General features: G+C 37.5%; 1 protein-coding gene across 3 annotated transcripts; it reads right to left on the reverse strand.

The window, feature by feature from the left end:
* Positions 1–2,091: 2,091 nt before the first annotated feature.
* Positions 2,092–25,377, reverse strand: LOC131786997 (probable ATP-dependent RNA helicase DDX60). 3 transcript variants are annotated; one of them, XM_066162213.1, is made up of 41 exons: positions 25,133–25,377; positions 23,853–23,900; positions 23,291–23,430; positions 22,335–22,445; positions 21,894–22,023; positions 21,171–21,340; positions 20,400–20,794; positions 19,610–19,717; positions 18,965–19,093; positions 18,692–18,850; positions 17,730–17,901; positions 17,315–17,464; positions 16,671–16,791; positions 16,099–16,214; positions 15,675–15,853; positions 15,281–15,329; positions 14,764–14,958; positions 14,279–14,472; positions 13,199–13,327; positions 12,828–12,977; positions 11,976–12,095; positions 11,668–11,763; positions 11,277–11,392; positions 11,067–11,152; positions 10,540–10,616; positions 9,955–10,059; positions 9,743–9,865; positions 9,407–9,582; positions 8,738–8,920; positions 8,351–8,456; positions 7,895–8,047; positions 7,516–7,620; positions 7,180–7,380; positions 6,650–6,754; positions 6,276–6,420; positions 5,595–5,704; positions 4,837–4,990; positions 4,192–4,418; positions 3,565–3,698; positions 3,240–3,302; positions 2,092–2,889 (listed from the first exon to the last, which is right to left on the reverse strand). In XM_066162213.1, exons 3-41 carry the CDS (start codon positions 23,427–23,429, stop codon positions 2,778–2,780), a joined length of 5,493 nt encoding a protein of 1,830 aa, XP_066018310.1. In that variant the 5' UTR covers position 23,430; positions 23,853–23,900; positions 25,133–25,377; the 3' UTR covers positions 2,092–2,777. The 3 variants fall into 3 exon arrangements, with proteins under 3 accessions (XP_066018310.1, XP_066018308.1, XP_066018309.1); XM_066162211.1 differs by having other exon boundaries at positions 10,540–10,673; XM_066162212.1 differs by lacking the exon at positions 23,853–23,900 and having other exon boundaries at positions 10,540–10,673.

Genomic DNA, 25,377 nt, shown 5'->3' on the forward strand with positions numbered 1-25,377 from the left:
CCCTTTCCTGAGTTTGTTCAAAAAGCTGGAGAAGTATGCCAGCTAGTGTGCAGTATCATTGCGCTAAGAGATGGTAAAGCGTCATTCCAAGCGGTCGTAGATCATGAGCAGAAGTGTAAGACTTAAGCTATTAGAAAGATCCCTTTAAAATCCTGAATATTGATGCTAAATGATACTCAGCCAACGCGCTTAAACACGTACATCAGCCATTTGAAAACCTCTCTAATACACAAATAAAACATAGGCATGCTTCGCCGAAAAGGAGGGCTGCTCGTAGTCTAAAATGTTAAACGGCTGATTAAAGTATCAATCAGTTTGTTCTAAAGGCTCTTTCCTACTATATTTTCTTTTTAAAATGGTTAAAATCTAAGATTTATGAAGCTACCAATATAAACGGTCGGAGGTTGCTCAACAGACTAATTTGGATAATTCTCCTGTCACGCTTGCAAAATCACCAAAATTTTGAGTTTGAGAAATTATGGTGAACCTTTGAATAAACACATATCAAAATTAAATACTTTCCAAACCCCTAATATATCACAACTTAAGAATACAACCGACTTCTTGCTGCATGTAGTGTGTTACAAGGAGTGAGCTTGTCAACTTTTGAAATTTTCGATGTCGCAAAAGATCAAAAATAGGCCTTAAGGAGGGTCCCCAATAAAGTTATTTATTCCCACGATTCTGACTCATATTTTATCTCAATCCCATAATTCCCACGGCTTATACCGGCCAACCCCGATCCCGATCATAGATTGCTGTTTTAAGTCCATTCCCTCAACTTAAAACGACCTCGGCTTTGCGGTGCATGATGATTTTCTCAAGCAGCATCAAGCCGTTCAAGTCTTTGCCCACCTTAAGGCGTAAATTTACCTTTTTTCACTGAAACGATATCGTTCGTTCTAAACGCTTTCAAAGTTTTGCACGAATAACGTTCACTGCTCGCGGTGACGACTTCCTTCCGTTTAACTTCGATCACGGAAAAGTAAAGTCAGGTCAGTAACAACGAAACGAATAACAACGTCAAGAAGTGTACGAAACAACAAAAGGAGACAAAGAAAGGGAGACAAGGCTTGCAACTTGATGGCCGCCAGCCGCAACTTCCTCCCCTACAAGCTGGAATTATTGCCAAAATACTGAAAATCTCTCCTAACTGGCGACCGTTGTGATCGATGAGGTGTTGCTCTATCTCTTCGCCAAATTTGAGCTTCATCCTCCAACATTTTCCAAGAAAATCGATGCTGAAATGACGAATATAGCTTTTAAAATATGATCAGTGCCAAAGTCAGGAATTTAAAGTATGCAGGCCGTTTCAAATTTACCATACAGTGCAGCAACTTCCCGTGGCAGCCCACCGCGGTTCAAAACCAAGCCAAGCGCTGATTGGTAAATTTGAAACGGTCTGCATGCTTTTAGAAATTACGCCAATAAATTACTAGCTGTAAAGCTGCATTACGCTTTAGGTACAGAAGAATTCGAATTCTGCACAAAATACGATCGTAATTAAAGGACCATAAAACACATCTTCTATTCTAAAGAATAAAAATGGTTACAAACATTTCTGTTTATCGAAGACTGTTGCTGGCTTTATATTTTGGCTCTGCAAAACCTAGTGAAACGTAAACACTCAGAATCATTTAATTTTGCTGGTTCAGGTTTACAATGTAAACTCCTGCATGAACGTAACTTGTGACCAAATTTCCATTCATTCTAGGAAATTATATTTATTTAGATAGTTGTTTCATTATTCAACTGGTCAGGGCATCCCAAAGATTGATAGGCGCAAGTTGCACTGTTTGTTAAAGCTTAGGGATTTATTTGAACTATAAATTAAAGTGGCTTTCTGGTTGACATTAACTGTAAATTTGTCGCAGTAAATGTTTAAAACTGACACTGCCGAAGATTCCAACCCCCCCCCCACCCCCCCAGCAACTTTGTAAAACGCCTTACAGGGAAGGGTTAGCTTATAATCTCATACCCAGATCTTTTGAATGAGATTTTAGTCGGCAAAAAAATCTGAGTAGGAGATTAAAATTTAAAAATTTTTTTTTGTCCCGACGTAGAAACAATCATATCATTACCGAAAATAACATATGAACACTATATCGCACTTGCAGTTGCCTTTATATGCTGTCATACACAATTCCCACTAAGGTTGGTCATAAAATCCCTCTTGCAAAGATTTCGCGTAACTAGTGTTTAAAAATTCAGTAAAACGGACTTTGATTGAACCTCTAAACTTTAATGAAGTAGTTAGGAAGCACCTAACAAACCTTATCTGATACGAACAGTTTTATTTAATTTGCACTCGTTACAACTTCTTAACGTAAACTACTTTTTTTTTTTGTGTGTTACAGTACATATATTTGGTTCAGTTTTATCACGGTCCTTCCATTTTAGTGTAAAAATCTGTTTAACCATGTCGACTTCTCTATCTATACCTTTAAGTTTATCAGTAATTTAATTAGATTACAGAAGCCTTTGAATACTTCAAGCAACAGTCTTTGAACTAGTCTTAGGATAAACGCTCTCGTTTCAAAAATTGAATAATTTAAGTGACACTCATTTGAAAGTGATCAATAGGACACGGATTTGTTAAAAAAAAAAAAAACATTTGTATACCGACACAATATGTTCATCTATTTAGTATTCTCTAGGAAAACAAGTGCTACCCGTGTCATTCCAAAACATTTTCAGCAAACACTAATCTTTTAAATTCGACAAGTCTAGAAAACTTGATATTAATAAATTAATAACTAAACTCAAATTTGTATTTCCTATGCCTCATGTTCAAACTGGTCTCTGAATTTCTCTCCGTACTCCTGAGCCAGCTGTTTAAAAGCCAGTACCACATTGTCAGTTTTAGGACCCAGCTCTTCCAGTGAACAACTATAAAACGAGAAAGCAAGTTACTTCATTGTAACCTAATCGATCAACAATGATTATGAAGTGTCATTAAATAGTGCATATTAAAAATTATACAAGTGCTGCATTTTTGTCAATCGCAGAGACAAATCTGCTGGGTGTAGTTCTTGCATTTAAGAGGAAAAATAATATAAAGATGGTTACCATGGTAATCACTAGAAAAAATGTCTTTTAGCCATGTTTCTCAGGTGAAAAAGATATCTCAACAAACTTTGACGAGAAAAATTCAATTGTAGAATATGTCTGACATTTGAACTTTAGGCGGTGCTCTATCGCTATACTCAGCGTATTCTTTGGAAATTAGGAAGAATTACCTGATTGACTTAATGGTAAGGTAAAACTCCTTTATGGCATTGTAAACATCGCCAGCCAGCATGCTGTGAAATCAGAGCACATGGTCAAAATCAAAGCGAATGTTTCAAAATATCAAAGAGAACTGGAAATGAAATAAAAAGCAGGAGTTGAGCGCCTTAAAGAAAAGTGATAGCTTTTGACGTATTCTAAAGATTTAGCAGGTGGACGATTTATCGATTAAGCGATAAAAATGCATTAATTATATGACAAAGAACGGTCCAAATAAAAAAAGAGCAATATTCAAGTCAGTAATGAAATAATTTTCTAGCACACTTACTTACTTACCCATTTTCTTTCTCAATAACTTTAGCGGATCCGTGCTTAAAAAAATCCAATGCATAGGCATTCAGGGGTAGCCTATTCCTGAGTCGAAGAATGGGAACGAGATTCATGTCCGTGTAGATATCTTGACGAACGATCTAGACAAATAGGAAAAAAATATATTGACGCCCACTTCGGTATCAACGAAAATTTATATCATAAACTGTATTTTACACACATTTTGATTGGTTGTTACTTATGATCTATCGGAGGAGTATAGATGACCATTAATAACATTTTTTTATCATATGAAACAAATAGATTCATTGTTGTCATGGGTTTGTTCAGCAAGAAATCACAGATTATGTCAAAATGTGGTAAGAGCATCAGCGAATCACTTGGCCGCGCCTAATGTACCACTTTTTTAATCTTATACCACATTTTGACTTTACATTTGATCTATTATTGGACAAACCCATGGAATAATTTTTTTTAATTTAAAAGAATTATAGATTTATATTTCTTGAACCCAAAATCCCAAATAAGGCTAGTCTAGATTTTAGAGAGTCATTTTGTCTGAAATGGTCTGCTGAGAAAAAATATCAAAAGCCGTAAAAGGAAACAGCGAAACTAAAACAGTGTAATTTCCACCTTCTGCATATCTCTTAGTGGCTCCTCCTCCCACTCTTCCTCGTCGCTATCAACTTCATCTTCACTCCGATCGCCTGGTATTTGGCTGGTATGATGTAACTGTGAGTCTGTATTCCCTGACAGCGCAGCGAAGTAGGAACAAGCCAAAGGCTTGATAGAAGTGTCTGCAAGGACTTTGATCATATCGTGCTCGACAAAGCCATCGATGCTGGCTTTATTTGGAAATTCTGCGGCAGAAATTTTTATTACATGAATACAGCAATCTACGCGTTTTCCATAATTTAAATCTGTATGATAAACTGAATGATATGCTCATTTTGATTGTTTCTTACATGTGATCTATTGGAGGACAAACTAAAAGATTGCTAAAAGAAATAGACTCCAGGTTACCGTGCATATTTCCAGTAACAGATCACAGATGACGTCAAAATGTGTTGATAACATTAGTGTCAGACTGGCCTGCGCCTCTTGTACCATATTTGTGTACTTACCACACTTTGACGTCAACTGTGATTAATTGCTGAACAGACAGACGCACAGCAGCATGGAATCTCTTTACCGGAATGACGTATTCTCTGAAAATATATTCCGGTTCAAGAAAATGTAAAATTATGCGAACTAAAATGTGCATTAAATATTTCTTACCTATTCCTGATAAGGGGAGCTTGTGATTCTCTCCTTTTCCCTCTCCCAACCACTTAGCCACTGTGGCAGGGTACTGACTAAAGATATCGGTGACTTCACGGTTGTAGCTTTCCACTACTTTGGCAAATTCATCCGGGAGATCCTCCAAAATCAACTGCATAGAGTCCAAAATGCAAAAGTGTCCATGATTTATACACCGAAGAAGCTTAACAGTTACAGTAACTCGCTGCACATCTCTTTTGACGAGTTAGAGAAAAACCAAATGTTTTTTTTTAATGATTTTTTCCGAATGTATTGTAATTCGTGCATGTGACCCACGCCTTAATTCATGTAAAAATTTTTAGGAAACATAATTAAGAGCCATTTTCTCTTTCTGAAAAAGACTAACTTTATGATAATTCACCAACAATAGGCTCGTTTTCAAGATGAGCCATTGCGCAGTCTTCGATTTATAACAAACTAAATTGAAAGGTAGACCACTAGATCCTACGAGGGAAGGAAAAACTGAGGAATAATTCATTATTAATCGTCTTCTTTTATGGGAGAGGGGAGACGGTTGGGGTTTTTTTTTAGTGTCACCATAAAATTTACTTATTCCCCCCCTCCCATAAGACTCTGTGATGATTTTATTTTGATCTCCCCACATTAGTTGTTAGTTGGTAATAAATTGCCCGTTGTCTTCCCTTTATGCTCTGTTGATGGTCCCCCTCAAAACCCTCCACTTCCCCCCTGGGTATAAACAATAAATAGTCACTTACTTTTGATGAAGATCGATCCCTAAGCATCAAAGAGGGGTGAACATAAGTCCTTCCAATTAAGTGACTGAGAACAAGTACCATTTTTCGCATAACGTCTACAGAAAATTTACCTGTCAAAGTGAGAAAAAGGAAAATCAACGTAAAGTGAAACGCAATGAACGGGTCAAAAGTTCGCTAAAGAGCACTACGCCAACGGTAGCAATGAAGAGCAAAACCTCCTCAGTGATAAATCTGAGACGCATTAGGCTAACAGTTAACGTACTAGACTTTGTGTCAAGAGGTCTGGGCTGGAAAACCGGCTGATCCTGACTTGGTCATTGTGTTGTATTTTTGTGTAACTGATACACTAAAATTGTCTCTCTCCTTACGAGAGTAGAGTATTGAGTTATAAACTGTTAGGAAAACTTCAAATAACCTGCCAAGGATTGAAATTCCATCCATGCGAGCGTAGAAATACTCCTAGTCACTTCATACAAACTAAAACCTTCGATTTTTCAAGTTAGAGATATATACCGTCTCTTTGATGATGCTATCACACACAATCATATTTCAAGGAATCGTTTTCCCCTGTGCGGGTTTTAAAAGTGGGATGTTCACAAAAGGCTCTTAAAACGTGCCCTAATATAATCGAATCAATCACTGTGCTTAAAAGGAGCTATCAAAAACTTTAGGTCGGCTTACCCTTTGTCCTTGGCTGACAAAGCTTGTGGAAGAGACCACTTCGTAGAAAGCTGATTAGGACAAAGTTGGACGGTTCATGGTAATGAAGATGGGTCGCCAGTCCGGCCATTTCCTGTGGAGCTCCAGTTTCTTTGTTTATAAGAGACTGGAATGAACGAGTAATCAAAGACTTTAGTCACAAATGTCTTTGTGCAAACTTTCCATTGGCTCTGAAATTTTCTTTATCAGACGGTTATATGTCACTAAATCCTACAAAGCCTTTACATTCTCATCTGAGATACCAAACCTCACTAAATATGCAGAAAGGTTTTTACGGCACAGCCGAAAAAAATGTGTCAATTTAAGAGATGAAAACTTTTGGCCATTCCACTCACCAATTTCACCAGAAGTTCAACGCTGAAGAGGAAATGTAACTTGATCTGGGTTTCCAGTTGAGGGTATTTTCGGCAGATAAAAGGATGAGACAGTAATGCTAGGGCCTGAAAAAACAGAGTAATTTAGTAGTTTTATTTATCGAATGAGTTGATAACGTGGATTGGCCACCATAAAGGGTTTAAAAGCTGACGGTTCGAGCGTTAGCCCTTCGTCATTCGCTTTTGTTATTATGTAGTCTCCCACCGACGCGGTACCACAGTATCTTTAGAAACACACCCCCTTTTTTCACCTGAAAAAATCGAGTATATTTAATCTATAGTGGCTTAGGCTGCTCACACAAATGTAACGCATGGAAACTAACTCTTTACATTGTAAACACATGTGGTACGTGTGAATTATGTAGTCTTCATTTCAATATATAAGCGTGAGTCGAGCAAAAGAGGCACACCTACTGCCTGAAGGCATCTAATCTATTGCATGAAAAGGAAACTATGAATTAAGAATATATTCTTAATACATTCTTCCAAACCTTAGTGAGGGCGTCTTCCTTGTCATCTGCCTGGGTCGTCATCAGAAGCAGCCGCAGAACCAGTGAGACAGTGATGGGGAAGTTGCCAACAAGCTTTGGGATATTTGCAGTCATGAGGCGCTGGACTTTACAGTAAGGAATTCCAAAGAAAATGACATTTCCCACGGGGTCAAAACCTCTCCGACCCGCCCTACCAGACATCTGAAAATAACAAGTAAACTTGTGTGTTATCTTATCCTTGGATGGAAAGAGATGTATCACATGAGCAATTGTTATCCACCACCACAACGCTTTATCTGAGAGCTGATGATTAGTGAAGTTATATCTCCCATTTACCTGTCGGTACTGCAGTGAATTTAAGAAGGACGAGTCTCCGGCAAACACCACTGACTTACAAGGCATATGGATACCCAGAGCTAACGTGGACGTTGCATTGACCACCTAACAAGTTAAATGAGTATTGTAAGGGAATGTGCCAGATTTCAAACTTTGTGACCAAAGCATGGTCATTACTTAATATGCATTTCCTACAAAATACGTTAATCAAATCCTGAGGCGGTATCATGGGCGGATCCAAGGAAAACACCCCTTTAATAATGATACCTTAGTCTTCCGGCCTAAATCTTCAATTGAATCATTATTTACGTAAAAATGCTGAAAATCAAGGACTTCTCGTGAGTCCATGATATTTTACATACCAATTATGAAATCTAACCTGAAGGTATTTGCCTCTGAACAACATTTCCACCACGGAGCGTTTTTTAGCGCTACATCCACTATGATGAAAGGCGATTCCTCGTTTTATAGCCCGCTTGAATAGCGATTTTTCAGAGATGATCCTGATTCTCTTCATTATCTCGTCGTAATCCTGCAAATGAATTAATTCGGTCAATTCTTGTTTCTTCTTTCTTTTAATAAGTGCGTCAGAATGAATCTTTTAGTTGTGTTTATTAACATTTAGCTCTTGTAAGAGAACATCTTCTTTTGCCTACTATCAGCATTGTAGAATTCTAATGAGCAGTTGTTCCATTGCTCACAAAAAAAAATGATAAAACGACTCTTCGTTTGCAACCTAAATAGACTCAAACTGATCTTCTGGGTGAAAAAGAAACGATGTCGCAAAAGACTAATTCTTTTTATCATTAAAACAGCGTTCGTTTACACTTCCTACCTCTTTTCCAATCCCAATAGTTGATGCCAATGTGCACTCTGGTAGAATGTCGTTAAAGGCTGAAATAGGACCCCTTTCATCTTGCTCATCTGGTTGGCTTTTTGATCTTATGAAGAGCAGTGTTACCCTTTAGTATAAAAGTACAGCAAAGAAACGACAAAAAAGCAAACAACCACAACAAATATGATAAACAAGCAGCAATTCATCATATGCAACAACATGAGCTCCGCCACGCATGAACAATTCGGAAACAGAACAGTCCGAGGTAGCTTAAACAAAAGACTGAACTGGAAATTTACTAAATGGAAAACGGCAAGTCACAGAGGTTTTAATGTAGTTTGACTGTCATAAGTCATTTTAGGATGACCAAATTACTGAACTGATTACCTTTTCTCTCTTTCTTTCTGTATTTCATCTCTTTTTCTGTGCAGATTTTTTTCAGCTTTTCCTTGCCTCTTCTGTGCAAGTTTTGCCTCTCTTGTGTTGCCTTTTCTTCTAATAATTTGTTCCTTTCTTTCTAGTTTCTGAGCATAACCGATTGCCAACTGCTCGCAGAGTTTACGATCCTCGCTACGAAGGAAAACCAAAGACAGCACTCAACATGAACATTTCCATTAACGCATGAATAACCATTACCTTCTCTAACGTTGTTAACAATCGTTTACCTGCAATTTCATCAACCCTGATAGAACCATTGAAACAATTATTGGAAATTAAGCCTCTGTCATTCAATTGATACGTTTACTTTGCGTAATCCTGACAAACTACTACATTTACCCGCAGTTTTTCTCCTTTTCCAAACATAAAAAGGACTCCATTGTATCTCTGTTAAATATCTATGAAAAATGTTTGAAATGGCCTTGCAAACAAGATATCAGATAAGTATACAAATTTCCTATTATGCTGTTTTTCAGTCCGTACATTTTTAATTAACGTTGTGTTACCCATTACTTCCTCTTACTAACTTCCTAATTAAGAAGAAATAAGTGAAGAAATTATGAGCAATTACAATTCAGAGTTTTTAAGTAACTTTGTTTCTTTATAATTCCAACTTACCTAAACACCAAGGCAGGAAGTTTGTCCTGGGCTCTGAGCTCGTCGATAAGTTTTGCAAAATTTCTCTTTATGAACCCTTTACCAGACAAAGTCATTCCCAATTCACCCCATTGTTCTCCAGTTAAAGAGTGATTTTCCAAGAAAACTGAGTTTAAAGAATTTATAACTGACTGAACCTGACAAAAAAAAGTAATAATCTTATTCAAAACACATAAACAATTAGAGCCTGTATCCTGCAAAGTGCGTGCTACGTTTCATTATTGCATATTTTTCCCTTTGTTTTTGAGCATGGTTAGACCTAACAAAACAAAGAAAACCAAATAAATTTGTTTTTACCTTTGTCACCTCTCTGCTGTCTGCCCAAGACTTGAACTCCTTCTTCAGGTCACTCTCGTATCGCCGAGTATGACCCTTTTGGATCAATTTGTTTTCTCGGAAATATGTCTCAGGACAGAGATTCTGCCAAAAGAAATTTAACTTACATTATCCAGTGTTTCTCATCTGTAATTTACTTACAAGATTGAAATATTAATGACTACTCCACTGACCTGGAGTGATTCACAGTCTGGCCACACGCTAATCATCGTGTCATACAATTGCAGAGATTCTCTCGGTGTAAGTGCCATATCACCTGGTAAACCATTTTGTCTAAGCTGTGTAAACGAAGGAACAGGTGAGACTCTGAAGCTCTTACCACACTTTGTTGTCTTCTATGATCTATTACAGTACACGCCCGCGGCAGCATCGATTCTAATTGTTTTATATGATAGGGAAAGGCAAACTTTTATTGATGGCGACATCATCTGTAAGAACTAATAAAAATGCTGGTGCAATTCAGCTTATCATACAAAGTAATCTGATCCCAAAGAAGAAACTTGAATTTAGGTTGAAAGCGAAGGAACAAACGAACTTCAAAAGAAAAAAAACCGTGTAATGATATATATGCATTATCATGAAACAAAATACGGAAGTAATGAGGCGTTCATTTTTAGACTGAGGGAAAAGCAATCAACTCTCGATTATTGATTATCATCATTGGTAAGAGACACTCTTTTACGTGGATTTGACTTTTGTTGTTGTGCCATGTCACTTATAAGATATTGAATATACTATGGAATAGTTAAACGCCGGACCTGTTTGTATCTTAGCTGGCCGCAAGGATGAAGTCTCACGAACGCTTCGTTGCTGTTATCATCGTGTCCTTCTTCATCTGGATTTGGAAGGTAAATGCTCTTTTCTAGATCGGAGTATCGTTCTTCATATTTGACTTAGAAATAAGCAAAGGAATTAGTGGCAATCAACAAATTTTGGAAAAGTAAAGACAAGTTCTTAAAAAAATTCTCGAGTTTAACCGCCAAAAGTAATATATTGCCGAACCGTGCTGCCGCTAATAACTACGGAAAAATTAAATGTGACGGAGTAGCACCTGGTTGAGAGAAGTTCTTTGAACAGCACTTTCGACATTAATTTTTTTTTGTTCACGTGGAGGATGAGGAATATTCTTGTTTTCTTTGTTCCCAGTTTTTTTAACTAAACCTTTTTATCAGCATGAAGTGGTGCATTTGTGATCATTTTAAAGGTCATATCGCTTCATTTTATTGTAGAAGAGTACAAAAGCACGCAACAAGAAAAATTTCATAGTGTTCCAATACATTCCTACCTAACCTGATCCGATATGACTTCCTCAGATTTTCTTTATTTTCTTTGTCTTGCTTTTCACGAAAGTCTTGGGCGGCTTGCAACCAGCTATGGACAAGAAAATGAATGCTTTTAGCCTCTGCTATCAGTAAAAAGGCCACGGAAAAAATGTTTCCGGTAGTTCATCAAAAGCCGTCGGTGAATTAATTAATATCTCTACTTAAATTCTTACCGTACTAGATCCTCTGGATTTCCAATGGTTGCTGAGAGCGCCAGGAATGGACAGCGGGTCATAAGAAGGAGATGCTCCCAGACTTCAGCTCCAGTTTCTGAACCGATACAGTGAACCTATGCAAACCAACGAAGAATCTACTTCAGTCTAAAGTTATCACTACGAAATTCTTAACTTACTGGCGAGGGTTGGAAATTGATAGATTGATAACGACACAAAACTTCATGGAAACACGAACTAAAAAGAAAACAGACATGTAGGAAGTAGCATTTCCTGTCTCAAACAATAAACTGGTCTTCTAAATTCAACAATCTAGCTCAGGGAAATTGTATGTACGTTCAGTAAACCTTTATTGGTTGAGTGGCGACAGAACAACATGAAGATCCTTTACCTCATCAAAAATCACATATTTGACATTCTTCGTCCAGTGCTGTCTGTTTGGAGAAATAAAGAGGATTTCCAAACACTGAGGGACTGTAACAAGAATCTGTGGGAAAAATTCACACAGTCACTCTCATATGGTAATGAGATTAACTTTGAAAGTGTTTACAAAAAACTGCAAGTTTCTAGGCCATTGAGATCTGAGGCATTTCCCATACTTTTCCATATTTTCAAAGGATGTCTGACAAAGATGAGTTGATCCAAAGGAAGATAAAGGGATATTAGTGTTACTGATTTTCCAAATTCAAATCCAGTAACCTGGGAATTAAGCGTGTTGTGACGATAGTCTCTCGTGAAAACACCGAACACTGATCTTCCATCTGGCATCTGTTTTTCAAACCGTGCATAAATTGTAGCAACGACTTGATTGACCAAAGCCTAAAAGAAAAATAAAACAAAATTTACCAGGCTGAGCAAAAAATAAAAACATAAATAGTTTTCTTTATCAAAACGGTGGCTTGAGGTTTTTTTTTTTTTTTTTTTCATGTTTCAACTTTGATTGACAAAGATCAGAGCCAAAGGGAACAGCCTTTAAACAACACACTTAAAAGTTTTCGAAGAAGGGCTAACGCTCGTAACGTCAGCTACAGAAACTATTTACGGTGGCCAATTTACATTATGAGCCAAGTTATCTTGTAATAGCCTCCACCGACGCAACACCACACTTTCTTTAGAACACCACCATCTTCAGACAAATTTTGGCCGAGATTTTGGTAGTACTTGGATTTTGAAGCTCGTTCTCTACGGGAATTTCATATGCAGTGAGACCTTAAGCAATTAAGAATTTAAAGAAGGGCTATGCTCCAGGAATCATGTAATGTTTTCCTCCTCCATTCAAAGGTATAAACAAAATCCTGTCACTGACTTGGTTTTGAAACTCCGAAAATTGTTTTCAAAGGTGCTGAAAATTAAACCACGGTGGTTACAAATTTTTAGGTTTGGTTATTTTGGTAAGAAGCGCATTTTTTTTCACGGGCTTTTAAAGGCAGAAAAAAAAATACTGAACGATATGGTTTCTGGGGCTTACTCCTCTTCGAATCTCGCTTCGATACAGAATCAGCCCGGGATTGTCTCCTTGCTGAAAGAGAATAACATAGACAGACACTTTACCTTTGTTGGTGCAACGTAGACCACTACACTATCATTATCCTTCCTTAGAATTTTCTCCATGCAGTAGTACGAGGCGTGAGTTTTTCCTGAAGAGGTTGGTGCCACTATCACTGCTGATTCATTGTTATCGACAGCATCGAGAAGTTGGCGCTTCGAAATATAGACAAAACATACCGGCATAAAATTATAAAACTGCCTTCAAAAGGGAGATCTTTTCGCACCTTTCATGAACATTTTATGAAGTAATAACGAAAAGTGCTCTGGCAAAGACACACACCACAACCTTTTATTGAACCATTATTGTTTAAAGCACACGCCCAGCCACCATATCTTTCATTACGTATGGAAAACAGAATTATATTCATGCATACCTGCCATGTATCCGGAATAAAATGTTCAACTCGAGAGTCCGGATCAGTTCTCACTTCCCGTTTCAGCAAATGCCCCATGTATTCAAGTTGGAATCTTGTACTTGTGGTGTGAACAAAAAGCTGTTCATTCTAGGATCAAAAGACATTTCTGACTGACTTTACCTCAAAAGTCTTCATTACTATTTTCTCGGGCGATATCTTTGGACGAAAGGATATCTTTAAAAATATATACATTAACATTATTATTGACGGATAAGAACTATGTATGCAAATTTTGTTTGATTTTCCTTTAACATGTTCATTCACATGTCACATTCCCCGTCATAGGCTTCTTTCCTGTAAATTATTTTATCACAGCTCATATCCGATGATTATTTCTTCACTTATAACTTTTATTGTTAATAATTTTAATCTCGCATGATATTTAGTGTATAACGCTGTCTTTGATATTGGAGATTCGTTACAATAAACAAGGTCAAGAGAGTCGTTTGAAAAGTAATTCATCCCTATCTCAACAGTTCTCGTTAATCTCATTGGTATTTAACTCTTATGATATCTTTGGAAAAGATGTATGTAACAGTTTAAGAACTCTCAGTGACAACTGAATGAAATCATTCCTATTACTCGAGTCTCGTCAAAGCTTGAATTCTCGAAGGCTTCTTTCCTGCAGTTTCTTTCATTGCAGCTCATCTCCGTCGGACGGATCATTTTGTTACTTGGAAGGCAAATGGATCCATGATCACTGTCACGAGTATAGACCATGTTGTCTATGAGATTTAAGTTTCGTTACATTAAACAAGGTCAAGAAAGTCATTTTAAGGAGATGTTAGCGGTGAAACAGATGGATGAATTTAGATGCTTGATACCATAAGAGTAAGGGTTTCTTTAGTTCACATAATAATGTTCATTGATTGAAAAAAGTTGAAAAGTTCTTTTTTTTTTGCATTGAAAGAGTGAAGTCCATAGGCAAATCGATTTCGTTGACTTTGGCATGTACTGAGTGTATTAAGAAAACATTCAACCAAATAGGATTCCCATGCTTCTGTTAAATATTTGATGTGGAATGGATGGGACGTTTACCTTTTTCTCACGATCTGGTGGCATTTCATAAAACAAGAGCACAAGGTCGTCAAATCCCATCTTTTGCATAATTTTAGCCAGTTTCTTCTTGTTCTTATCGGTAAGAACACTTGGTAGGTATTGAACAATTTTATGAACGCTTTCCATCAAAAGGACAGGATATTTCATGTCAATAGATTCTGGGTCGGAGGTTCCTACAAGGAAAATGGTTAAACCGCATCAACTCTAACATCCTTGTGGTGAAGATGAACTCTTAAATATCTTATTTTTGAAACCTCATCCCTTTTCTGTCAGAGAGCGTTTTCACTCCCGTTTTAAGTAGCTAAGGTAAATATATTGCATGAAATGAAATAATTTATCCGTGAAGAATTCAAATCCTAGAAAACTGACTTCGGAAACCAACATGGCTGCCAGTCTGTTTTTCTGGTTAAGCAACATAGCAATTGTAATGTAACATGAAATCACTTCGTTTTACTTTAACGTACTTGTCTGTTTCCAGCCTTCAAAGCAACTATCGACTTTTTTCATGAGTGCGTGAAGACGAAGTTTTGGAGATTTGCAATCTAGTAGATATTTATCAATCAATTTCAGAACATCGCTGAAGTTATCTCTCCTCAGATTTGTTTCGATGTCCCTCACAATGCCATCCCACTTCTCTTGATCTTTCAATTCCGCTTTCTCTAAAAAATGCCAAAAGGAAAAGACCATCCATAGTTTATTGAAATTAAGTATCAGTTTTGCCAGTTGTTACACAAGCATCTCATGCGAGAGTACAGATTTCTTTCTCCTTCCTGGTTTAAATTGCAGTAAACTTGTGAGATTCAGTTCCTCGCCTGTTATCTTATCCACAGGTCAAAAGGTGATTTTTTTTTAATATGTATGATGCATGCGATAAGCATGTGGTAAGCCAACATGCAAGGATAATATAGGAAAATAATTAAGGAACACGTAAGACAAAAAATATTTCCTTCTCACGGGCACACATACAAATTAACGACTTACCTCTGCTTTTTTTAAGGCTTTCCTCGATGATTTTTGCAGCGTTTTTGCTCTGTTTGAAAATTAGGAGAGAATGTTCTTGAGACAAGTTAAAGAAACACCTTCCTTGGACTGAAAGGAATTTTCTGCTAGAAGTTTGTCATGCATCCGCTGAATTTGCCCCTCTGCATACCCGGGTAGAGTGAATTGGGGTGCGTTGATGTTATAGTCGCTTACAAACAGATAAAAACAAAAAAAAACACAAACAAACCAAAAAATGATCGATCGATGCAAAACAGCCAAGAAATCCCATATCTCGATTCGAATCTAACGTCCCAGCGATGTTAAAAAAAGACTTAATGAGAGACTTTATTTTAAGATTAATGACTTTTCTAATACTCTTCTCAACAACACCAACCTGCTTATTTTCCTTTCTTTTTCCCGTTTTCTTTTTTGACTCTGACTCTGTGACAGTGATGATTTTCTGTTGGTCAATGCCACCAACCAGTGAATTGCCGTAGAATCTTTGAGAGCAAATATATTTTTGCTTATCTTGAAAATAACGTCTCCTTTGCCAAGGATTGTCTGGAGGATTATCTTAATAAAAGAAGCATTAATAATATCATTTAAAGATGTGCAGTGGAAATAGCTCGGATCAAATATCAGTATTCAAGAAATTCGCACCTACCCCTGCCCTAACCCAGCATTAACCCCAACTTGTTGCTAGTTGACGTTTTCGGGATAGAGGAGGGGTAGGTGGTAGGTACACAGTTGCTCGGGTACTGACATTGATCCTCAGGTTCTTTGCTGGTTCAACTTTAATAAGCTTGGAGGTATTTTACCTGTAATAGATTTCTTCGTTCTGTCGTAATCATCAGAAAGTGGCCTTAGAGAATGCCAGTGGTACCGTTCATCAAATTCCCGACCAACATTAGGTATATCGTCGTCACTTGTTTCTCTGCAGAACATAAACAAGCCGGGCATAAAACAATGCCAGAAAACTACAAACTGAAATTACAAGAGAGTTACAGGTTTTTTTTCGATTTAGTTCTCTGTTAAGTTCGCCTCAGTAAACTCGTCAGTTCTTGTATTCTCTTCGGAATGCACTCCTAATGCTCGGAAACTTGTTGAAGTCGTTATTATGAATGAGAAGCGAAAGGTTATGAAGCTTCAATGTTGACATCTTTCAAGGGTGACCGTGCATAACTCAGTGCTTCAACTGCATTTAATTGCTCTAGTCTTTGACATTTACCGGCTTTCCAAACCAAGTCTCAACTCATTTGAAATGAAGGCGACCTGGCAAACGGAGTACAAGATCAATGGACACAACTGAACGACACACAGAAGCATCAATGAAAAGAAGACCAGCTTAAAACCACTTGAAAGACAAGGCTTTATCTTTTTATTTACTCACTCTGCCATGGCGTTAATTTCTGATCGAATATCCCCAGCATAATCATTCACAAGAACGCTTTGCACCTCAGTAAGTCGCCTGAGATTCATGGTAGAGTCTGCATCGAAACGCACCACTGAAACTGTTGTAGCATAACAAAATAAGCGCTTATGTTCAGTTCCTGTCGCCCACTTTAGCGAGAATATGAGTTCCACTTTTAAAAAAATGAAGGTTTGCCGCCTGCAGGTGTAACTACCAATATTAAACCTCTTTGATGTGAACAGGGCCAACATTATGTGTTGTTTAACTTTGTCATATTTGAATGATCCAATGTGTGACTTGTTTTGGCCTTATCAATTCAGATAGGCTAAAGTTTAGACTTGTTCAAGTTCTTAATACTTAAAACATTTCAAATTGCAAAAGTTTTTTTTATGACTATAGCCATTTAGAGACAAGTTCAAAAATTGTTCTTTCACGTGCAACAGAAAAAAGAGGAAAACAATGTTTCCACGATTCAAAGAACAGTAATCATGGAAACTTCACGGTCCATTCGCAAAGAAAAGAAAAAAACCCTTACCCAGAAAACGCAGATATAAATCAAGAAAAAGAGATAGAAATAAGGAAAATAATTCGCACATAAGAACCTGCTGGTGGACATTTCTCACCTTCTCCTTCAGGAAAGTCTGACACATCTTCAGCAAAGGGAAAAAATTGGGATTCAAGGGAGTGAGTACCACATGACTCGTTCACAATATTTACAATCTTTTTCCACGCATCTTCTACTTCCTTGATGACATCCTCTGGTAGACTGAGTCCTAGTGCCAGAGTAAAATCATACCAAATTTAAGAGGTACTAGGCTTCCGTGTATCCGTGGGCTCCCCATAAAAAGCGGAACATAAAAAAAAAACAAATGAAATATAAACAAGAAAAAAAATCCAGGTTAAATAAAGCAACGCCAACAACAAATAAACATGAAAACCCTAACGGTCTTAACCGTCCAAAGAATTTCTGTGTCACCATCAGGGATTTCCCACACACGCAATGACTGCCCCATTGACCTCACCATTTTCATAACCCACCTTCAACGCCTTTTGACCTTTGCTGCAAGACAACGGAAAAGAGAGTATGGACCAGACGCCCATCCATTAAATCTGCCACTGACTTAAAAAAGTCATTGCCTGTTTGGTTTCTACTTGCATATTCCTGCACAACTTGTACTGCCTTTAAAATCTCCCATAAACACATGTGGATCTGTTAGCAGATAATAAACGTACCACGCTTCTTTTAGTCACTGACATAACAGTTTCGTATATCTTGAGAAATCTAGCCTAATTTTGAAGTGTTTCCTTTTTGTTAATTTTTTGCACAGACAATTCATATTAAATTCTACATCTTTGTCCATAAATTTTCCGACTGTCCGTAATTTTTTGTAATTTTTTTTTTTCATTTTTGAATTGTTTTTGCATCCCAATAGCCCCGAGAAACGTGACAAAGCTCCTTTTCACATAAATTCTCTCGATTGCAAAACTGCAAATTAGATGTGTGCAAAATATTTCTTAATCGAAAATAGAAGTATGATATTATAAAAAATGTTGTCGTTCATAATAGCTAAGTATATATATGAACGTTTCATTGTTTGCCTCACGTTGTAAGAGTCAGGCTAATCAAACCGCTAGTGTGTTGATCTCGACGTTTTGTCTGGTGTACTGCTAGTCTCCGTCTAACGACGATGTCGAAAGTTTGCTTATCGCTATGATATTCAGTTACTGAGCATTGCTTATTCATAGGAAGGGATAGAATAACTCCTTTATGCCGAATTATTCGGAAAATTCTTCACCTTCAGAATTTTCCTTATTATTTGTTTAGGAAAAGGAAATTAGGAAAAATTAACGGTGTCTTTGCCCAGCCTAGTCACTTTATGCAAAACTCTGCAATGCATTTTATCTATGGTCTGGGAAACGATATAGTCGAAGTTGCATTAGGACAGTGTCAATTGTGAGGGAGAACACTATGCGATAATTTGTTACATAACCTAACTAACCTCGTTAAAGGGATAGACGTTACCGTCCTTTGCTCTGCAGAATTCATGTAACAAGTTCTCGTCTATGAAGTGAGCTCTATACTTCAACGGCAGTTTGTTCAGTAATGCAGTGTGAAGCAAAAAAAGCTTCATTCTGTCCTCTGCAGTTTTCATCGTTTCCTGTAAGCGCAGTGGAAAGATAAACCCTCGTATCATTCCATGAGTAACATATTCGAATAAATCATTGTTAAGAAAGTTCTCAATTTCCACTTAATGTATCCCTTTCGTGCGTACCTTGGTGCTTCTAGAGTCCTTGAGAGCTTTAAAGAGGATCAGTGCACACCCAAGGACTGCGGCAACCTGTCGACAGCCGCCTTTTGGTGGAAGCTGAAGAGCTTTGTAAACTTCTGCTTCTATGTCAATCTGAGGTACGTCCAAGTGATGAAGTGAGAACATAAATAAATCTGCTTCTTCTGGTCAATCATCAGTAGTCGAAAATGTTAAAGAACAACCTTATCCGAACATAAATCAAGGTCAAGCGGCCTCCTTTATTTGGTATGATTGAAATCAGGAGATTACTACGGGCCCAATATTTTCTCTTAATGAAATTCTTCATTTTTAGTTTGAATCTAAAAGCAGTTTCTCAATCATAGCCACATTTGCATACATTCATATATGCGCAATAAAAAGTGATTTTCAAACACTAGAGCATCTAAGAATTTGGTTAGATTTCACAGATTGCAGAATGATCCCATCTTTTGAGTTGGAATAAAAAAATTGAATTACTTGGACCACGAGAAAATTTATTTTGCGTTTTTGATGTTTTGGCATGGAATGAACGGAACACTCAGCAAGAAGACTTTTTCCAAATGTATATTTCACCATAAAACCTTTACTGTGCGTCTCAAATTTATCGAATGTCATGAAATGTAAAAACACCTGATCATCCAGAGGTAACGCGTCCGTCCATCTGGGTGAGCTCTTAGATTCCTGGTCGTGCCTGAAATTCATCAGATATTGCCACGTTCTCCGTAGTCGCTGTTCATGCTAAAAAAACAATCAACGTATTTGCAAGTTTGAAAATCTCATTTCCCTTTGAGGACATTTTTTTTGGGGAAAATACTGATTCCATATAAAGGAAAGAGGGAGAAACCGCCTCAATCTTATATTGAAGCAAATTAGTACGCATGTGCATTGGGTGTTACATGTATGATAAATCCGTACCCAATTAAATCAAAACAAAGATACAACAGGAACTCTTTAAAAAAAATGGAAGCAAACGGTGTGAACTAAGGGGGGTGAAGTGAGGGGGTGAAGTGAGTGGCCGAGTCGAGTTTGGATTTTGTTTTGAAACTGAGCTTTTAGCTGGGGAAGATGAGTTTCCTCGACCAATCACGAAGCGGTTTAGAACAAATCGAAGAAATAAAGAGTTTCTTTCTGACGTAAACATGGATCAATCTAAACCTCTAGTGCAAAAATTCGAGGCATTCAGTTTTTTACTTAATTCAGTTTCATCAGAAAAAGTTGATGTGGTGTAATGTGAATTGACCAAAAGCTGACGTTTTGATTGTCAGTCTTAGAATCCTTTGTACGAGGGCCAATTCACATTATCGACTCAGTTGCTAAAACCAAATTATCGTGTCACATAACCAACCGACACTACACCACAGTTTCTTTAGAAACTTACTCCATTATTAATTCGTTAGTCTCCCAGGAGAATAATTTTTACCTTCGTAAAGAACTCTTTGTGAATGGCAGAGGAATCCATGAAAAATCCCATCACTTTTGTCGCAGTTGTCTGGATGCCCGAGATGAAAACACAATTCAGTCCATGTGCGAGACAATGACACAAGAGACACCGGAAAAAAAATTCAATCGTTTTTTTTAGCTTTCCATCCTGGCAAGGAATGTTTTCAGCATCCGTCAACAGGAAAAACGCAGGGACTTCGTCATCAACGTAATCTTTCCATCTCTGTCCCCAAAGATTCACCATTAAGGTTTTTACGGTAAAATCTGTGTTGTGCTGGAGATGAAGAATAAGTGCTTCCCGAGCGAGCAGCATGGACGGATTACCTCTCCAGATTATCTCCATGTCTTTGAAAAAAACGACGTGGAAAACGCCGCCTAGGGGAAGAATAAGTGTGGAATAACTTTTCAGCCTAGTGATAAATTAGTTATGTGTGTTTATCTAGCCGGAAAGTCCACCAATCGTAAAACCCAACATAAGGAAGAAAAACTCATACGACTTATAATTACGCAGGGAATCCTGCACCCCAAGGAGTTGCGATAATTTTTTTCTTTTTCGCTTTTGTCCTGTGGTAAAGAGGGAACTAAACTGAGGCTTGTAAGCATGATTTTTGAATTTTTGAGAATTTAATTTTTTGAGGGCCCAAAACCTTTCGACCACCGGCTAGATGCGGTACGGCGGAGGTGTAGGAAACCCATGTGCATTCTTTTGGCATATGCCGTGATTAAAGCGTCCAATTGTCTTTCCACAAACCTTTCTCTGTAAACGTTTGCAAAAATCGCTCCGTTAAGTAGGCAAGATGCAGAAATTGTCCACCGTTACTCCAATCCAAGCTTTCCTCGCCAAGAATTTCTAGCAGCAAGGAGTCGCCATCAATGAGGAAAATCTTTGCGTCTGAAAAGTCGGTCAGGATGTTGACAAACCTGTTTAGTATAGAACGAATAGTGAGTATTTCTTGCTTGTGGAAACAAATTTTCGTTCTCGTGCACGCTCGTTCCAAAATTAGAAAGAATTCATAATCGATTAATTTACTTATTCGCTATTTAAACGATTTTCACACGCATTATATTTCCACTCTCCATTTTCTTCTTCTTCATTCATTCTTGTCATACCTCTTTCTATTTTGAAACTACTGATGAGGATCTTTAAAATGTATAAAGAATAACAAGGCCAGACCACAACACTGGGAGCTACGTTCCCTACGCTCTGCGAGAAGTGAGTGGGCTTTCTGACGTCCCCTGCTAACCAGCCCGGGAAAGATGCGGGAGACGGAGCTCATGACTTATCGTCCTTATCCATGAAGACTAAAATGTCTAACCATTTGCAGATGTCATACAAAAGGCAGCACATTCTCTTCAGTTATTTTAAGACCCTGAGTATTGATCCGGTCTGGGGCTTGAGCCGTGGATCTTCCGCACGGCATTTGGGCGCTCTGCAACATAAGCTGACCAAGCGCAGTCTGATCTGTATACTAACTTGGTATTCACTCCTCGGCCATAAAAAGTCTTTCTGACCAAACGCATAACGTTGGAGAGGTTAGGCGGAAATTTATGAGGTTTTTCATTCTTGTCAACGCCTATCCCAGGTAACTCTTCTGGTCTTCCACCTACGTCAATCAGATAGGTTGGTGTAACTAAATGTTTTATAATCATCTCAATAGTTTAATTATTCTCCTTGTCGACTTGAGTACAGAGTCCCACAGCACGGCTTCTCCAGTGATATCGTTCAAAAAATGCTTTGTAATAGAACTAAATTCTTTTCCATCACTTTATAATAAGTAGAGTAGCGATTATTTTCCCAAAAACTAGGGCAATCATCTAATGAAGGACGCAGAATATGCCTCATTATTTTCTTTGTGCTTGTTTGGGGCGGAAAAGGTTAGCTAGCGAAAAGATGATTTGAGCCAAGTCTGTTTACCTTCATTCAGCTGCACTGGCTCTTTAGCAGATTGTCCTTCCTCATCCTCGTCACTTTGCTCTTCGTCTATATCTTCCAGTTGAAATTCTTCTTCTTCGTCGTCACTGTCAGCTTTATCAATAATAAAAAATTAGATTTCTACGCAAGTGACACTTTCAAAAAAAGGTTTGTGTGCAAGGAATGAGACCGCACGAAACGTATTATTTCATTATTACCATTAGATTGTTATTTGTAGTAGAGAAGTCCATCATGTGTGGCGAGACCACATTTTAGTTGGCCCTTGCAACTGAGATGAACCGCGTTTTCAAAAACGAAGTACACTTTTATGATGTTTACATGGATTGTTAGGGCTGAAAATGTTGAAAATTGTGCAAAGGTTTCAGTATATGATGTTGTGTTATATCTTTATCTTTATTCTAATGAAAGATTGATAGAAAGCCGAGACATGTTTCAACCAACAGTTATTTGATAAAGGAAATAGGCCGCATCTCCATTCGATTACCTACACTCTAAATGAACAATCATTGTATGAGGCTGTTGTGATATCCAGAATAATCAAGGTCGAGGCATGGGTTATCAGCCCAAGCCTTATCACAAAAACCGAATTTAACAAAAAAAAAATGGTGACGATAATTTACTTGTAAAAATATACAAATCAGCAAGCAACACGGCGGGCGAACTTGACATAGTTACCCTCAGAAATCATGCACCGCGGTCATACATGACATGATTATCCGTGAACTTCGGTGTCATTGACATGATTATTGTATAATCTGCAGTTAGATGACGTCCCAGGCGCAGTTTCAAAATTCACTGTACGCTTTCGGTCAATCAGAGAAGAGATATTGAGTTGAATGTATATAATACCCATAATTGAGGCACTAAACAAACTCAGTTCTAAAATCGTTAGCGTTCCAATGATACTACAACAGAGAACAACTTCTTAATTTTCTTACAAAGGTTCTCAACATCGTCATCTTCACTTGAGTCCTCAGTGACATCGTCGCTACCACTTTCACCATCACTTGAGTCAAACACAGGGTCATCAGAGTCCTGATCAGATGTTGAATCGTAATCTTCGCTTCCCTCCGCCATCCTGCGTGTAAATTTAATATTGAATTTATTCTGCTGAATTACAACCTGACCGAACATTTGTCGAACTTAGCTATTGTCAGCACGATAGTACTTGCGTTTCCTCCCCTTAAAGGCAAATTTTGAAAACTGACAGCTTGCAAAGACTCAAAAGCTACATAGACTGCACGGCTTCCGTTGCCGAACGTGATGTCACATAAAATTGAACAAACTAATTCTTTGCTCCTATCGATAACATTGAGTTCGTCCAGTTCATTGTCTGTGATAGTTTACGCGAGGTTTTTTGGAAATTACAAAAGGCAAAATGTTCCAATATTTTCCTGAACGGCGAAAAATTGTTTGCTTCGAGACAAAATTACAAATTCCTAACAACTAAACTCTATAAAACACAGCAGCTCTTATTGCAAAGAAAAACAAAAAACTTACCTAGGGGGAGACCGGTGTGACAGCTACCGTTATTTAGCCATTTAACTCCTGGAAGTAATTAACAATTAACTTCTCCGTATAATATCTAAACATTATCTAGCAAACAGGTCATGAAAATATTCATACTTATCAGGTCAAAGTTATCTCGATCTGACACCAAATTCTCGTAACTTATTTACAAAGAAATGTGTAGCATCTAGAGGGGAGAATTAACAATCAGATCTTGGGGGTTAGGGTTGAGACAGAAAATGCCAAGAAAACAGAGGACCTCTTAGTCGTTTATATCGAAATAATAAGTGGCAACTCCGTGAAAGAGCAAAATTATGATGATAATGATAACGAGAGCTTTTCTATTACATGTTACCAACGATTTTTTTAAACTTTCTATTAACAGAAAGCAAACTATTGCTTGGAACCTTCTCTATGAATTAATTTAACCCTAGAGACTGAAGTCAATTTTAAGCACTTTTAACTGAAACGTCATAAGAGGAAAGATGTCACCAAAAAAACAACTTCCTTTCTTTAAATTGCATGTTAAAGCAAGGCTTATTTTTGAAAATAAATATCAAGTTTTATGTAAGCTGTTTTATTTTTTATATGAAAAGTTTTTGAACTTAATATTGCCTCCTAAAGCATTTGTCATAAGTAATAAAAGGAGAGAATGAGTTCAACACGTAGAGTTCACGTGACTTTTAAGAAGTAAACAAAAGGAATGTGTTTATGTCTGTCTTGCTTTTCACCAATTTGAAAATACAACTCGAGCGCGATATAATCAGCGTTTCTTCCGTCATTTTCAACAGTACAAAAGTGATAAGTTTTGTCCATCAAGGAAGACGAGAAACATATTTCAATTAAGGATCGTCGACCGTTCATTCAACTAACCGCGGAACAGATCAAAACATGGGCGAATTTCGTTTTTAAACTTAAAGGATTAATACTCCTTTTAAGGTTTTAAAGCTAGAGAAATCGCTCAGCATGTTGTAGATGCTTTTTTTTTTATTGTCAATAGCTCTTGTTATCTTATCTAAGAGGGAAACGTTGCCATAAATCAACTGTTCTCACAAATTTCACTAGCACTTGTTCTTGTACAAATCGCTGCCGCCATATTGTCCTTAGTTTAGAGCAGACTTGAAACGAGACTTAAGCGTGTTATTTTTGATCATCACAACCTTCCGTCAATCACAGGTTTCATTCAGGAACACCGAATACAAATCGGGAAGATGTATCGAGAACAATAAAAACCAGGCAAATTACCGTGTTTTAAATGTTACAAAGCTTACCTGAGAAGCAGCTTCGTCGAAGTCTGAAAGCCTATCGGCCTTCAAAGCCTCGTGTCTATCGAATAATGATGTCTTAACCTTTTTTAATTCAATCTTTCGCTTTCTAACAAAGCGGCGAATTTTCGTAGGAATTTGAATACCACACGTCCACCAGAAAGTGAAGTCAGAAGAACGACCATCACAAAGACTGAAACAAAAACTATTAATTTTAATATACTGGAAGTTGATTTTCTGACAAATCAACT

This window comes from Pocillopora verrucosa, chromosome 2 (genome assembly GCF_036669915.1).
Source record: "Pocillopora verrucosa isolate sample1 chromosome 2, ASM3666991v2, whole genome shotgun sequence".
NCBI classification, from domain to species: domain Eukaryota; kingdom Metazoa; phylum Cnidaria; class Anthozoa; order Scleractinia; family Pocilloporidae; genus Pocillopora; species Pocillopora verrucosa.

Coding starts and splice junctions, on each gene's coding strand:
- LOC131786997 (XM_066162212.1), bottom strand. CDS start 23,429: ATGGCGGAGGGAAGCGAAGATTACGATTCAACATCTGATCAGGACTCT. Junction 14,473..14,763: donor TGAAGGCTGGAAACAGACAA/GTACGTTAAAGT, acceptor TTTTCCTTGTAG/GAACCTCCGACCCAGAATCT. Junction 6,755..7,179: donor AGGAAGACGCCCTCACTAAG/GTTTGGAAGAAT, acceptor CTGTTTTTTCAG/GCCCTAGCATTACTGTCTCA.